At 41.4% G+C, this 14,162-nt stretch overlaps 1 protein-coding gene across 1 annotated transcript in view; it reads right to left on the bottom strand.

Moving 5' to 3' along the window:
- Positions 1-3,259: 3,259 nt before the first annotated feature.
- skib (v-ski avian sarcoma viral oncogene homolog b) overlaps positions 3,260-14,162 on the bottom strand; it is a 35,810-nt gene continuing 24,907 nt past the window's right edge. Inside the window, exons 2-7 of the mRNA XM_037102287.1 lie at positions 8,274-8,390; positions 7,936-8,039; positions 7,588-7,832; positions 5,895-6,169; positions 5,534-5,764; positions 3,260-5,403 (exon numbers count right to left, since the gene is read on the bottom strand). Coding sequence (XP_036958182.1) covers positions 5,182-5,403; positions 5,534-5,764; positions 5,895-6,169; positions 7,588-7,832; positions 7,936-8,039; positions 8,274-8,390 — 1,194 coding nt within the window. The 3' untranslated portion in view covers positions 3,260-5,181. The remainder of the gene's footprint in view (positions 5,404-5,533; positions 5,765-5,894; positions 6,170-7,587; positions 7,833-7,935; positions 8,040-8,273; positions 8,391-14,162) is intronic.

Raw genomic sequence — 14,162 nt, 5'->3', positions numbered from 1 at the left:
CCCTGAGCTGTACATTTGAGTCCAGCTCTCCTGTCCCATTCACGTCACGTGAACCCACCGCCCCCTAAAGTGTGTCTATAGCACAGCTTCTCTCATGCAGATTGTAGTGTCAGCACGTCCTCTTCTCCCAGATAAAGTCCACTGGGAAGAATATTCCCATCCTGAAGGCTCAGTCCTCGTCATCCTGTGTCCGGTGATCCTGTGTAGCAGCCATAGGTTCTTCTGTTTTTATTTTTCACTCTGAGGGAAGACTCCTAGCAGAGGAAGAGTGTGCAACACGTGTCAGCCACTAAATCTTCCTCAAGCTGTAATCCTGGAGGAAGGCTTCAGCCTTGCTTTCATGGAGGGATTTTCACGCAACCAGTAAGCCTCTGAGGAAAGACTGGGATAGGAAGGGTGCAGATATTCTAAATGAATAACTGCACCCATGGCAGTGCTAATCATTGAAGGGTATAGAAATTGTAAGAGATTTATTAGAATGACTTTTGCACAGACATAGCATGATTTAAGGTTATTGTGACTCAGGTGCATTTGGCTGTTAACAAGCTTGAAGTTTCCATTATTCAACTGTGTGCAGTGATTTCCCCCTAGAGGAAACTGTGTGACATACAATGAATGTATGTAAATGTATGTTTGTTATGGTAGATGGAGATCTACACTGTTTAAAGTGTTACTTCCAAGTAAAGAGTTGTTTGCTTGCTTTCGTTTTTGCTGTTAAAATGCAATTTCTTTAGATTTTTCACTAAATACATTTCTGATTAATTTACTGTCTTTTGAAGACAACTCAAACCATTTTCTCGATGTCTGATATTTACTGTATTTCTCTGCCCCTGTCCTGTAAAGCACTCCCCCCCCCAATTCCCTTGAGTCTGAACTGTGCTTTATGATAAATACACCTGCCTTTAAAGGCCCAACATACTCAGATGATTTCATTTCAACATCAACAAGGCTACTGTTCACGACAGCCCTGACAGATTAAAAAAGAAATGCTGATGGTAATTAACTAACAGAAACAATTAATGGAAAATAAAACATGTACTGCCCCTAATGTCAGACCACAAAGTCCTAAATTCTCAAAGGACTCCGAACTTTATACAACAGAAAAGGTTCCTCTCTTGAATACAAGGTGAGAGCTGGAAGGCATGAACTCCATGACTTAGGCTATCTACTGTGTGATGACAGGCTGTTCTTCCGACACTTATTCAAATAAAAGATTTCCTGTATTTTGTTTCATTATTGCCTTTTACACTCTGCTGTTAGTTTTGTTTCAGAAGCAGCTCCATCTGATTTCAACCTGACTGAGGAGAAATCTAATCAGAGGGTATAACTTGAAACACCTGTGTGGAGTCTATAAACCTGGCGTCTGGAAAAGGTAACCGTGATTCTTTCTAACAACAATCAAAATACCAGGTGTGTCAGGCTCATCACTCAGCTGGCCAGTTTTACAGCAGACGTTATGTTACAGTATGAAAACCATGTGTAAACAATAGAGACGGTTGAATCACTGGGACACAACAGTGACGTTTGAATGTTACTGGTGCCACCTGGGCTTTCTCTGGTGTGACAAGCCAAACTGCTCTCCACACCATATACACAACTTGACTTTTTTAGAAGCTTTTTGGCAACACAGCAAATGCTTCAGGACCAAACAATTAAAGGGTAACTCCATCAATTTAACATAATACAGTGTGTGTACAGGGCTTGGGGAGTACTACCGCATATGTGAATAAAGCAGTGAAAAGCCTTTTGTGGCTCCAAAGGAAGCTGTGATCCAACAAATTGCCCCCAGTGATTTCACTCACATTTGCATTGTGGGTAATGTAGGCACCAGGTTTTGAAAATTTAGTCCAATGGTCTAGCATTGCACTCCTATAATACTGTTGGACCCATTATTGACATTTTTTATAGAGATAGTGCCTTTTTCATTCCATCAGTCATCTTCCTTTTCAAAACATGCTGCCTACATTACCCACAATGCAACTCACCCACTAAGTGACATCACTGAAGACAATTTATCAGATTACATGTAGCCTCCTCTGGAGCCACAAAAGGTTTAATACTACTTTTTCATAGCAGTTCTCCAAAAGACCTGTAATCACACTATGATGTGTAAAACTGTTGGAATTACCCTTTAATCCTGTGGCATCATCAACCTAATGGAAGCAATTAACCAATTTAAAGTGAATGTATTTTTATAAATATTTTATATATATTATATATTATTCAACTGTTATTACAACTGTTGTAACTAATAGGCCTCTATGTTGTTTTTTGTTTGTTTAAGATGTACATGCTAATTCAGTATATTATTTCTTAAAATATTAACGTCTGTATTTTTCAATCACAACATTTTGTGCAACAAGCAACAGGTGTAGAGCCATGCCAGCTTCTCTGTGAGCTTTTCATTTTGTCACAGCAGTGCTCTGAGCTAAATGATAACATCAGAATTAAGGATGAGCGAGTACACTATTATCTGTGTCTGTACCTGTTCAACCAATTACATTTTCTGTATACGTCCCTTAGATTTAATCTACAATCCGTACCTGCAGTGGTTGGACTTAAAACGGAAGCGGGTGAGACCAGCTAGAAGTTGTTAATTCAAGCCTGAAATTGGGTTGATCAGAAGTTGCGATATTTATAAATCATTAGAAATCTATTTTCACAACAACCCCAGTATTGAGCTTCAGATCAATGTCCAACATGGATGTAAGATAACAATTTTCAGAAGAAGCTTTATATAGACTTGAGTTTATACGTTTCAGTTGAGGATTTGTCCCAGCTAAGGGTACATTTACTCTGGTAATACTACTCAGATAATACAAAGTACATTGTCTATACTACACACTCGTTTCCAAGTGCAAATATACTCACAATGAAATGCTAACATCCCAATGTTTAACAGGTAGCCTGTGTTTTCTATGTTCATTACTTAGTTTAGCATGTTAGTATGCTAATAAGCCTTGAACACAAAGTAAAGCTGGGGCTGACGGGAATGTGAAGACATTTGCAGGTAGTTGATCAAATACCACCAAATTTTAATCTTATGGTGGCACTAGATGAAAAGTCAAGGGACAAGCACAGTTATTAGGATTCACCTACTGGGAACCCTCAATGTCAATATTTGGTTTCATGTCAATAGTTTTTAAAAGATTTTATTTTGACCAAAAGTAATGGACCCACTAACATAACCATCCCAAGAAATCCAACACACCCAGTTTCCATGGATGATGGATAAATAAAAACACTTCTCAGAATGCCATAGGATTGATTTAGATTTTAATGGGTATTATACAAGTTTTCCGAAGGAAAAGAAAACATTGAAACAAGAGGCAAGTGAACCCCCACTTCCAAACCAAAACTACAACAGCATCAGCTAACAAAATGGATATTGCTATTACACTGTACCCAACAAATACTGAGCGAGGGTATCATAACAATAAGACATAAAAGTGTTTCTTGTCTAAAATATACGAGAGCACCTAAGGTTGAAACCACGAGAAGGTTTTGCTTCTACTCTATGTGACGACGGGAGCTGTAGGTGCAGAGATTTTCAAATCCATGTTTCAGTTTTTGGTCTGTGGTGTAATATATACTCTATAATTCATCAAATAATAAAGATCTTCTCAAATAAACAAAAATCAAGGGATGAATCATAATATTTCTGTTGGCGTGCCAAACTTGATGGTTTCACTCTCCTTGTTTAGACCAACATCCATCCATTCTGCTAAATGCCCTGTGATTGCAATGATACTCAGGGAAATCCAAATATAGTCTCTTTTTGGTTTCAAGTAAGAGCAAAAAACAAAAACAAAACAATAATTCATAATCGATTTAAGTCTGGAGCAAGCAAACATACCAACAAATATCTTATATACAATATCACTGTATTTACATCAGAGGGTGTTGAGGGAAAGTGTGTTTAAATTCAAAGTTCATGTCAACTTGTGTTTTGAAAAATGTAACAGGGAGTACAATGCACAATGCAAGGTTCTTTTCTTTAAAAAGTGCAATTCCTTTTTCTTAAAGTAAAAAAATATATATCCATATTTTGTATATATGTAGAAATGTTGTTCATATAAACAGCATTTGTTGATTTAAGAGCCCAAACACCAGTGACTAAAAATGAATGCTTTGTTTTGAGAGGCAGCAAATTATCATAGAATATAAATTATTTTACAATACTCAATAGAAAATCAGAAGTACCGCATTTTCAACAAAAACAGACAGCTATCGAAGTTTTTTTCTTTTCTTTTAGGAGGGCTTTTCGTGGACTCGTCTGCACTAACCTGGGAAGGATTATTTGCTATCTTATTTATTTTATCTTATCACATGGTTTGGTTGCAAAAACATTACTGGAAAACAACGTTCAAACAACAAATAAAGTTGCATGATAATATTAAAAAGTAACACTTCCATAAAATATCTAAGCATAAAACAGTGGCGGACCTGAAGGCAGCCCACCTGTAACCTCCAATACTTCAGGTTTATAAAATACAAAAGGTAGACAAGCTGGTATACATGCGTACATGTTTGTAATATGGATGTTTTGTTTTTTTTTCTTGCCTGTGGAATAACTGTGCCGCGCAAGCAATATTTCTTAAAAAGTACATCCTCTACACAGTTATAAAAAGCAAGCTGATATTAAAAGTAAATAGTGGTAAACTGGTGTCTCTTGTTTCCAGTGGTCTGCAACGACACCATTGTGTGTACCAATATTTTGTGGCACCAAGAGTTTCATCATCTGCTCATGTTTCACCAGGCGCAACATGTTTCTTCCCTTCATATTCAAGTAGTGTTATGTGGCTATATTTGCACATCTTAGAATAGCTTATACCAAAATAAAATCCTTGGACAGCATCAGGTGTCTAACCGCGGGCTCTGACGTCACTGGAGAGATGTGTTTCATCACTGAAGAAGTCTTTCTTTAAATTTCACACTCGACAACATGCTCAGACATCATGCTACTTTCCAGTTCATTTCATAAAATTCATATATTGTCATAATAATATGGATTTATATCGTATCATATTATATATGACAGATTATTTTTTTTCCTCTACAAAAAAAACTGACTTTTGCATTTTGCTGAGTTTCTGTTTCGCTTACAGGAGGTGCAACAAAGTCCTTAACCATGCTCCTTTTCCCACTGAGTCCTTTTTCTCCAGTTTCGAATGTGCAACTTTAGGATCCACTGGTGTGCTGTGCCGTCTGTCTGTGTACGTCTGTGTTTGCGTCCATGGGGTCTCCGGGGTGGCTGCTGTCGGCCTGCATGGCCAGCTGAGTTTGCAGGTCTTTAACAACACTCTCCAGGCACTGCCGAGCTTCCCTCTCCTGCTGAAGCTCCTGTCTCAGCTGCTCACGATCAGCTTCCGCCTGCTGCAGCTGCACATGCAGCTCCTCAATCTGCACAACACAGCCCAGGACAGACAGCGGTCAGTATCGATGTGGCAGAGATGATGTGCAGGATTTAAAATTTATATATATAAACAAACATTATATGACTGTTTTTTAAATGAATGTGGTTTTATCTTACCTGAGCCGAGTACTTGACCCGCAGACGTTCAGCCTCACAGCCTTTGTCACAAACTCGCAGCTGTCTCTCCCTCTCCAATTCTCTCTTCAGCCGCCCACATGACTCCTCTGCATCCCTCATCTTCCTCTCCCAATCCACGCGAAGGCGTTCAATCTCCTTTCGCAGGTTGCGCTTGGCTTCGATGGCCTCACGAAGACGGCCTTTCTTAGCCACCCTCACAAACTCCAGCTCCTGTGAAATAAGAAAAAAAACAAAAAAAACCCATCACAATCGTTTCATGTTCAGGACACTAATATTCGTTCAGTCTGACGTTATTTCAGCCACATCACATAGTATTTTTCACAAGAACAGGATGTGATACCTGCTGAAGGCTGCGTTTAGCTTGCACGGCAGCTGCCAGCTTCTCCTCCTGCTTCACTCTCATCCTGACAATCTCCTGCAGGACTTTTTCCCGGGCCTCTTTGGTGTCCATGCCCCCGTACAGCAACTGTCTCAGGGAGTCCATCTCTGGGTAGACGGTCCCTGACAGCCAGGCGGGTCCCTCCTGTGGCCGGGCAGAGCTCTGAGGGGTCAGAGTCTGAGACACGCTGGTGCAGGCTGACGGAGGAGAAGCCAGGGAGGAAGGTGGCACTGGATCTGCGGGAGAGACAGTTTTAACATCAGCGATTTCAAGAGGTACTGTTGTGTTAATCTTCAAATTATGAGCTCCTCGAAGGTTGTCTGTTATTATGATGAAGCTATTAGCATTACTAGCAAAAACAGACACTGTGAAAACTAAACTATTTTGTGCGTTCGTCTCATTTTCACTCATTCTTTTTCATGTAATGTGCCACCACAACCCTGTCAAATGAACTCAAGTATCTCTTCATCAACACCTGTCACACAATTTAAACACTTCATACAGTTACACAGACTCACATTTGGGTCAGATCCATGTCTCTGTCAGCCTACTAGCCCACTACATTTGGATAGCCAGGACCCTGACGTTTCAACTGTTGATACATTACTTTTAGCTAGCTATTTGACTGTTTATCCATGAGGCTACTTGTAGCTAACTGTTTGAGCTGTCTTACTTTTATCCATTGATAAACAAGACGTTTGACTATTTAAACTGTTGATACATTTGTTATAACTCACTGTTTATCCTTTGCTTTTAACTAGCTATTTCAATTGTTGCTACATTAGCTTTAGCTAACTGCTTCCATTTTTATCAAATACTTTTAGCTGTAGATACGTGACTTAGAGCTATTTAACTATTGATACATTAGTTTTTAGCTAACTGTTAATCTTTAACTTTTTGCTAGCTATATCAATTGTCGATACATTAGTTTCACCTAACTGCATCTACTGTTTAATCGTACCTTTTAGCTAGCTGTGTGAACTGTTTAATCAGTACTTTAAGCTATTTCAACCACTGACAGGCCCTACATTAGTTTTAGCTAACTGATCTAACTGATTTATCCATTACTCTTAGCTAGCTATTTTAGCCTCTGAAGCCAACTACTGCAAAAGGTTTATCTTACATTAAAATAAAATGTATTATTTAAAAATTAGTATATTTTTAATCATAATTTCTATTATTCAAATTGGTTGAGCTACCCCTCAATCTTTCTATGTAGCTAACTTTAAAAAGTTGGGCTGCGCTGTGATAAATCATCCATATATGTATATGTATATATGTATGTATGCATGTATAAAACCAAAACTACAACATATTTTTCTACATGTCCTGTTGCAAAACGTTACAAAAAATGATATGCTACAATTAAACACATTTTTTAAAATTATTTATTTATTTTACATGTTTTCATTGTCTCCATAACATAAATCTACAGACAACCGTCGCCTCTCCTGTATTCCCTCCGTTAAACACCAGGTGGCGGAGTTACACAGGAATCACCCTGAAGCAGCTCCACTATGGCTTATTTCCACAGGGGCTCACTGTGTAATCCAAATTGTGACTGTAAAATCTGTGTCTTATGTCAACGGACTCTTGTAGTATTCAATTTGTTTCTCGGGATTACTGTAAACTCCTGCTGATGGGTGGCACTCACAATCATCACAGTCATCGACGTCAATCTCTCCATCTGTGTCCATATCATCGGGGTGGTTGGCGGTGCTGGAGGGGGCCGGTTTTGCTGTAGGTTGTGTGTCTCCATTCTGCAGTTCCTGCAGCGGCCTGGAAATGGCTGCCGGTCCCCTGCTAGGAGCGTGGCTGTCCCTGGGATGGACGGGTTGGGCTGGGGGAGTTAGTGTCAGATTGGGAGCTGCCAGAGTCTTTTGAGTCTTTGAAAAGGACCTGTAGAGGCATTAAAGGTGTGTTTAAAGCATTTAATTGCAAAACGTAACACATATCGTCTCTTTTAAAGTGAAACACTCATAGCTCTCGTCTGATGACTCACCTCTCCGCCTCATTCTGAGTAGCTGGTTTCTCTTTCTCTGCTGCTTTGGGAGACCAGGGGCGGAAAGCCGAGGGTCTCTGTTTAAGTTGGGCCTGTTTCAGATCCTGGAACAACAAACAGAACAACAAGCTTGGATAAATTCACAGTAAACTACCAGTGAACATTAAATCAGGCATGACGAACACACTCGAAGGACCCCTCCTCATTTAACAAGGTCATTCATAGATGATAATGTGATGATTCAAAAGGACAGCAGCTTTTATGTCACCCTTTCTGACCTTTGGGCTTAACGGCAAATCCGGTTTCACACTAGCAACACACACAGGGGACACACAAACCTTGTTTGCAGACTTTGACAGCGATTGTAACCAGTCGGGCTTCCTGTCTTTGTCAGCTGGTGGTGGAGATTGTAATATGTCGAATTTGGACCTCTTGGCCGGGACTGGGCTGGGAGACTGAGGAGAGGAGCGCAGAGAGAATAGACGGTTAATCATCGTGATCCTTGCAGAGATAAAGTGCAGATATTACATCATAGAGTACAGCGGATATTTCAAGAGCCCACAGCTTCTAAAAATGCTACTGTATGACTGTAAATGCGGTTATTCAGAAGCAACGTGCAGATTTGTCAGAACATGATGTGACCTTTTACACAGCAGAGTCACAGCGAGGAAGAGGATTAGACAAACAGAAAAAGAAGAACACGGAGACGAGGAGGATAGAAGATGCATCTGTGTAAGCATTCAGTGTCTGAGCTTGGCATGTCTACATGATTGTGTGTGTGCGTGAGTGCGTGTGTGTGTGTGTGTGCATGTGCGTGTGTGTGGTGTGCAGGGCTTTGAGCTGAGCAGACACTCAAGCTGGTCTGGCTGGCAGCCAGCAGGGCTACATTGCTCCCTGCCAGGCAGAAGAGGCGCCATCAGGTGGAGCAGATCGACTCCCTGAACCACAGAAATATTGCAATAGGGAGACAGAGACGGAGACAAATTAAAGTAATTGCACTCAGTTCTGACAGACGATTGAGTTGAAGTGTCCAAGGAGAGGCGCATGTTAATGCGGGGCTACCGAGTCTTATTTGTCTGAGGGCGACCGCGCTCAGAAAAAAAAAAAGCATCTGCATGTTAAGTGCCATTAAATAGTGAATCTCCAGAGCCCCTGGTTGCATCTATTGTATCTGTGTGAGTGTGTGTTGCAAGCTGCAGGACCATGTGTTGAGATAGCTAACCTCCTCAGCCCCTCAGGTCTGCACTTGTCAGACGGAGGATATGTTTACCTGAGCAGGCGCGGAGGCCAGCACAGACCTGCCTGCTACTCTCTTACTCACTACTATGACATTCTGCCTGCAGGAATGGCAAACACTCCCATCTCCTCGTCTGCGTGCACGACTCAGGAGAAACGATTACTCTGTCTACCTTCAGAAAAACCTCAATGGAAAACACTCCAGCGGCGTTTGCGTGTAGTTGTGAAACGTTAATCGCTGCTCGCTGTAATCACCTCAAGATGGAAATTAATGACAAACCTCATTTAGCATTAAGCGAGAAGCCCGGCTGGTAATGAATCACGTCTCACAGCTTTTCTACACGAGGCCAGACGCTGCATAAGTGTGTGTGTGTGTGTGTGTGTGTGTGTGTGTGTGTGTGTGTGTGTGTTGCACACGCGGCAATGAGTGGGTGTTGGGACGCCTGGGGAGGTGGGTGGGTGCGGCTGTAGACGTACATATGTGTGTGCGTGTGTGTGGGAGTGAGTGTGTGTCTGGTAGAGTGTGCTGAAGGGTGGAGGTGTTAGTCAAGTCTGGCACTGTATACCTGAACACACACAGACACACACAGAAGTATCTGAGATAAAAGAGAAAACTTGGCAAATAATGCTAAAGTTTTAAAATCATTATCGAACAAAATACTAGTGTTTATTGTCGATATTGCTCGAGTGTAAGCTTTTCCCATTTCAGGATTTGTTGTTTTTCTCTGTTTTTTCTTTTTTTAATTTCACTATAAATTTGAATATTTCTGGGTTTTGGATGGTTGAACAGATAAAACAAGCCGACCTTGGGAATTTTCTTACTATGAAACTAAAATGGCTGCCTTCAGACCAGTCAGATCTGCTGGCTGCTGCTTTTTCATTCCACACTCCCAGTTAAACTTTGCCCCCGATCTTCCCTCTTTATTGACAATCTTGGAAACCTGTCCGAAGACCCATTTCTCCTCTCCTTCATAGCCATTTTAAGGACAGAAATGATCATCCTTATCTTTAGTTCTCTGTGAAATTTGGATGCTTATCTATATTTTTCCATTTTCATGCTTTCATTTATTAGTTTCCGTTGTTATATTATTACATTTTTCTGATTGCATGCTTGTCTCCTCTCTGAAAAGCACTTCTAAATGTGTTCATTGGGGAGTAAATAGCTGTTGACTATCAAATCAATTGCCAACTACTTTGGTGATCAATGAATCTGTTTTGAAACCATTTTTAAATCCACTACAAGGAGTTTCTTAACCGGCTATGAAACAGTCGCACTTTCATACTGTTACCTCTCTGTGACCTACATAAGCAAACAAGACCATCAGCGACAAGATCCACTATTTCTATTTAGTTTTTCTTAACGCCAGCCTCTAGGTCTGTGTGCGGACTGAAGGAGCCAGTGTTTACATTTTCCCCAGCAAAGTTACAGTGAGTAGTACGTTAGCTAGCTTAAAAAAAAAAGATTTTTAAAATTTTTTTGACTTTATATCTTGACAGGGGACTCTCCACAGGGGACTCCAAAATCAACAAAATATAAGTTTCTTGTTGTAGTTTTAAATTAAAAAATTAAAAGGTCAAAATTCTCTAAATCCAGCTTCTAAAATGTGAATATTTTTCTTTCTTTACTCATCTTTGGTAGCTAATCGAATATCTTTTGGTTGAGGATGTCATCTTGGCGTTTTTGAAACAGTCATCGACATTTTTCACCATTTTCTGGCATCTTTCATACGTATTGATACATACAGATAGTTGCTAACACTTCGCTTTCAACCCCTTTGTTAAGCATTTACAGGCAGCTTATAAACACTTGATCAATGGCTCATAACGCACTCTAGCTGTAGGCAGATATGATAAGCATTTATTCACATTAATCATTGATAACATTAATACACAGGACTTAAAGTATGATGGAGCCAGTTCATCTGTGACAAAAGTAAACGTTTATTAAACCACCACCTCATTTCTGTCCTGCCTGTTCACACTGTTGGCTTTCGCTTCAGGTGGTGTGCATTATGTGTTTTTCTGGACTCTCCCCTCCCCCTCGCTGACTCATAAATCTTTCTACCTGTTTAACCTGTAACTACATAACGCAACACACCCATTCAAGCACACACAGCGTGGTATTTGCTTGTTGCTACTGTGGGTTAATTCTTTTAAAGCAGACCTCCTGCCGACAGTGTCCTGCTCAGCGATGGTGACTCGACCCCTCACCTGCCTGACTCAAGGCCGGTGGTTTTCTAAGAACTGCTGCCCTGCTGTAATCAGACTCTGTAATTACTGACATGACTGTTGTTTTCCCGACAAAGGATGTCTGCCTGTCTGGTACTATTTCTACCCTGAGGTTTGCAGCTCCAGGAAGGCTACGAGCACTAGACATAATAGAGTCAGAAAACAGACACTCCCAGACACCACAAGGGACCTGCTGGCTAAATCTGACACTGACCTCACAGGAGAGCAGCCGCACGGGCTTAACTCACCACCACATCATAGACATAGCATGGCCACGGAGTCATAACACCCTCCTCGCACATCCTACTGCCTAGCAGGTCCCACTGAGCCAGATGATAGGACATCCCTCCCTCTCTCCCCCTCTCTCTCCCTCTCGCTGGTGGGAGAGAGGGAGACTTCCTCTGAGGAGTTTGCTTTGGCCGAGTCCCCTGTGGGAACTGAGTCTTGAGTGGGCGGGGGGTGGGCCGGGGGAGCGGGACCACAGAGGAAGCACTGAGCTGAAGGAATGTATACTTGAAGGCCAAGTGCAGCCTCTCCTTTAAGACTCCATTCAAGCATTGCCCTTTTCAACTCGCTATTGTATGATATTTCTTTCAGGCGCTGTAATGAGGGAGCGTTTCAAAGAAAACCTGTAGGCTAAACAGGGTCTAATAGCAGCTGGGCAAGAGCAGAAATGCTTTATTTTTTAATTAGTGCCATATAATGGCATGGTAATACCGGGATAAGCCCCAGCTATTTTCATGCTGGCAATGGCGGATAATCACGGGGGAAACACAACACATTGCAAACATGTCAATTTCTATTCTCGGAGCAGAGTGTTTGACCTGCTTGAAGTATAATTTGTCAATATAATGCTAACTGGAGCGTGATGGGGATTGAACTGTTATTTCACTTGAACATGGAGCCAATCAACAATATTTGTTTATTGAGTCTGTGACCGGACCAGCGCTGCCATTTGCTGGTATGCAGATTTAGTTTAACTTTACTATCTTGAGCTTGATTACCTAAGAGTCAGCTCATGGCTGAAATGTTGCAGCGTTCTCCTTTAAACTAAAGGGATAGTTTGACGTTTTGGGGAATGTGCTAAAACGTGCAATATGTAAGAATTTTAGCTCTAAATGTTCAAAAGTGGTTAGAAAATGAATGTCTATGTATTCAGTTGCGAAGATATGTGTTGAAGGGAGATTTAAAGGTGCAGATGCGTGGACAGTCTTACCCACTGGACAGAGCCAGGCTAGTTGTTTCCCCTCTTTTCCAGCCTTTCTGCTAAGAAGCAGAAGCAAGCCCTGGCATTACAATGGCTAGCTTGGTTATGTTCACACCGTTAGCGACCATATTAGTTTTGGGGTTATTTTCCATTTTCAGAGTGAAGGTTGCTAGCTTGGAGGTTGTTTTTTCAACAATCCTAACTTGCTGGTGGAAGGGAGGAAAAAACTGACTTAATTATTTGGCTAAAAGCGGCCTTATACCCAAGTGAGTGGGCCCAAAGCTAAGCTAACCAGCTAACAGGATGTAACTTCATGTTTATCGTCCAGAAATGACAGTGGAATTGATTTTCTCCCAAAACTATTCCTCACCTTCGCCTACTTTTGTGTCTTCTTGACGTCTTGAAAAGACTCAAAAAATGTTCCAGGTTTTTCACAAGGTGTTAGCTGCTAACACCACCACAAATCAAAAACCTGTAGCGTCGTTAGCGGCACTAAAAAGCCTCAAGCGGAATCATCGGAGAATCAAACCTGGGGTGGCACTCATCCTGCAGGACAAAAATAGCTTCCCCAGCTGAACTTCCTCGGGAAACCGTCATACAATACCAACGCATGCTGCATGATAGCATGGCATTAAGAAAAGTGCACAGCAACAAGACACAACAGGCTCAGATTACGGCCTCCTTTCCCCTCCTAAACCCCTGAATGTAATCCCCAGATCGACATGTGCTTAGTGGGGCGCTGTCTCACTCAAGGGCACACCAACTGGCATGGCTCACTCGGGTAACAGCCTTAGTTGGAAGTGAGAGAATACTAGTTTGAGTAATCTGATCCCTGTAGTTTGGTGTGGATATTCACAGGGATGCCTTGAGCTCTCTATTCAACTCTCACTGCATAAATTGTGCGACAGTCCCTTGATTTATATAAAGCCCTGCGGTCACCTCGTAACAGCTGGGGGAAAATTATTGGTGTCTGCCCAGAATATCCCTGAAACTTCATCCCTGTGCCACACAGATACAGCACAAGCTCCCATTTCCCCTCGCTAAATCTTAGCTTAATTCATCTACTTCTTCTGTCTCTGTTGTGTCCAGTTTGAAGGATATATTGTTTACGTACCGAGCCATGACAGTGTGGACACACAAAGAGAGCCGCTGGGCCTGGCATAAGGTTGCATTACAGTAAAGCTTATTGGATTGTCCTAATTGTCTTTGGGATTGAGACCCGATGAGGTCTGGGGCAAATGCAGGACAAGCTGCCACCTCTAAAGGTGGAAAATATCACATCAGGTCTGCACGGTTAGACACGTATAGCTTCAAGGTAGAAGAACAAAGTGTTTGAGCAGTGTTTGTCGACCATTCATAAAGAGAGCTGGGAGTAAAGTTACACAAGATCCAGTGACCCCAGTGGAACCAGTTAGGGTAATTCCTACTGAACATATATGTATATGTCACAGCAGTATACTGTCTTTAAGGTAGACCACGGTATGAACAGTATTGATATGTATTCTACCATATTAGTGGTGTTAAATATATGTATATATATCATATGTTTAGTCAG

The sequence above is a fragment of the Acanthopagrus latus genome, chromosome 6 (genome assembly GCF_904848185.1).
Source record: "Acanthopagrus latus isolate v.2019 chromosome 6, fAcaLat1.1, whole genome shotgun sequence".
Lineage (NCBI taxonomy): Eukaryota > Metazoa > Chordata > Actinopteri > Spariformes > Sparidae > Acanthopagrus > Acanthopagrus latus.
This window is presented reverse-complemented; position numbering and strand designations above follow the sequence as displayed.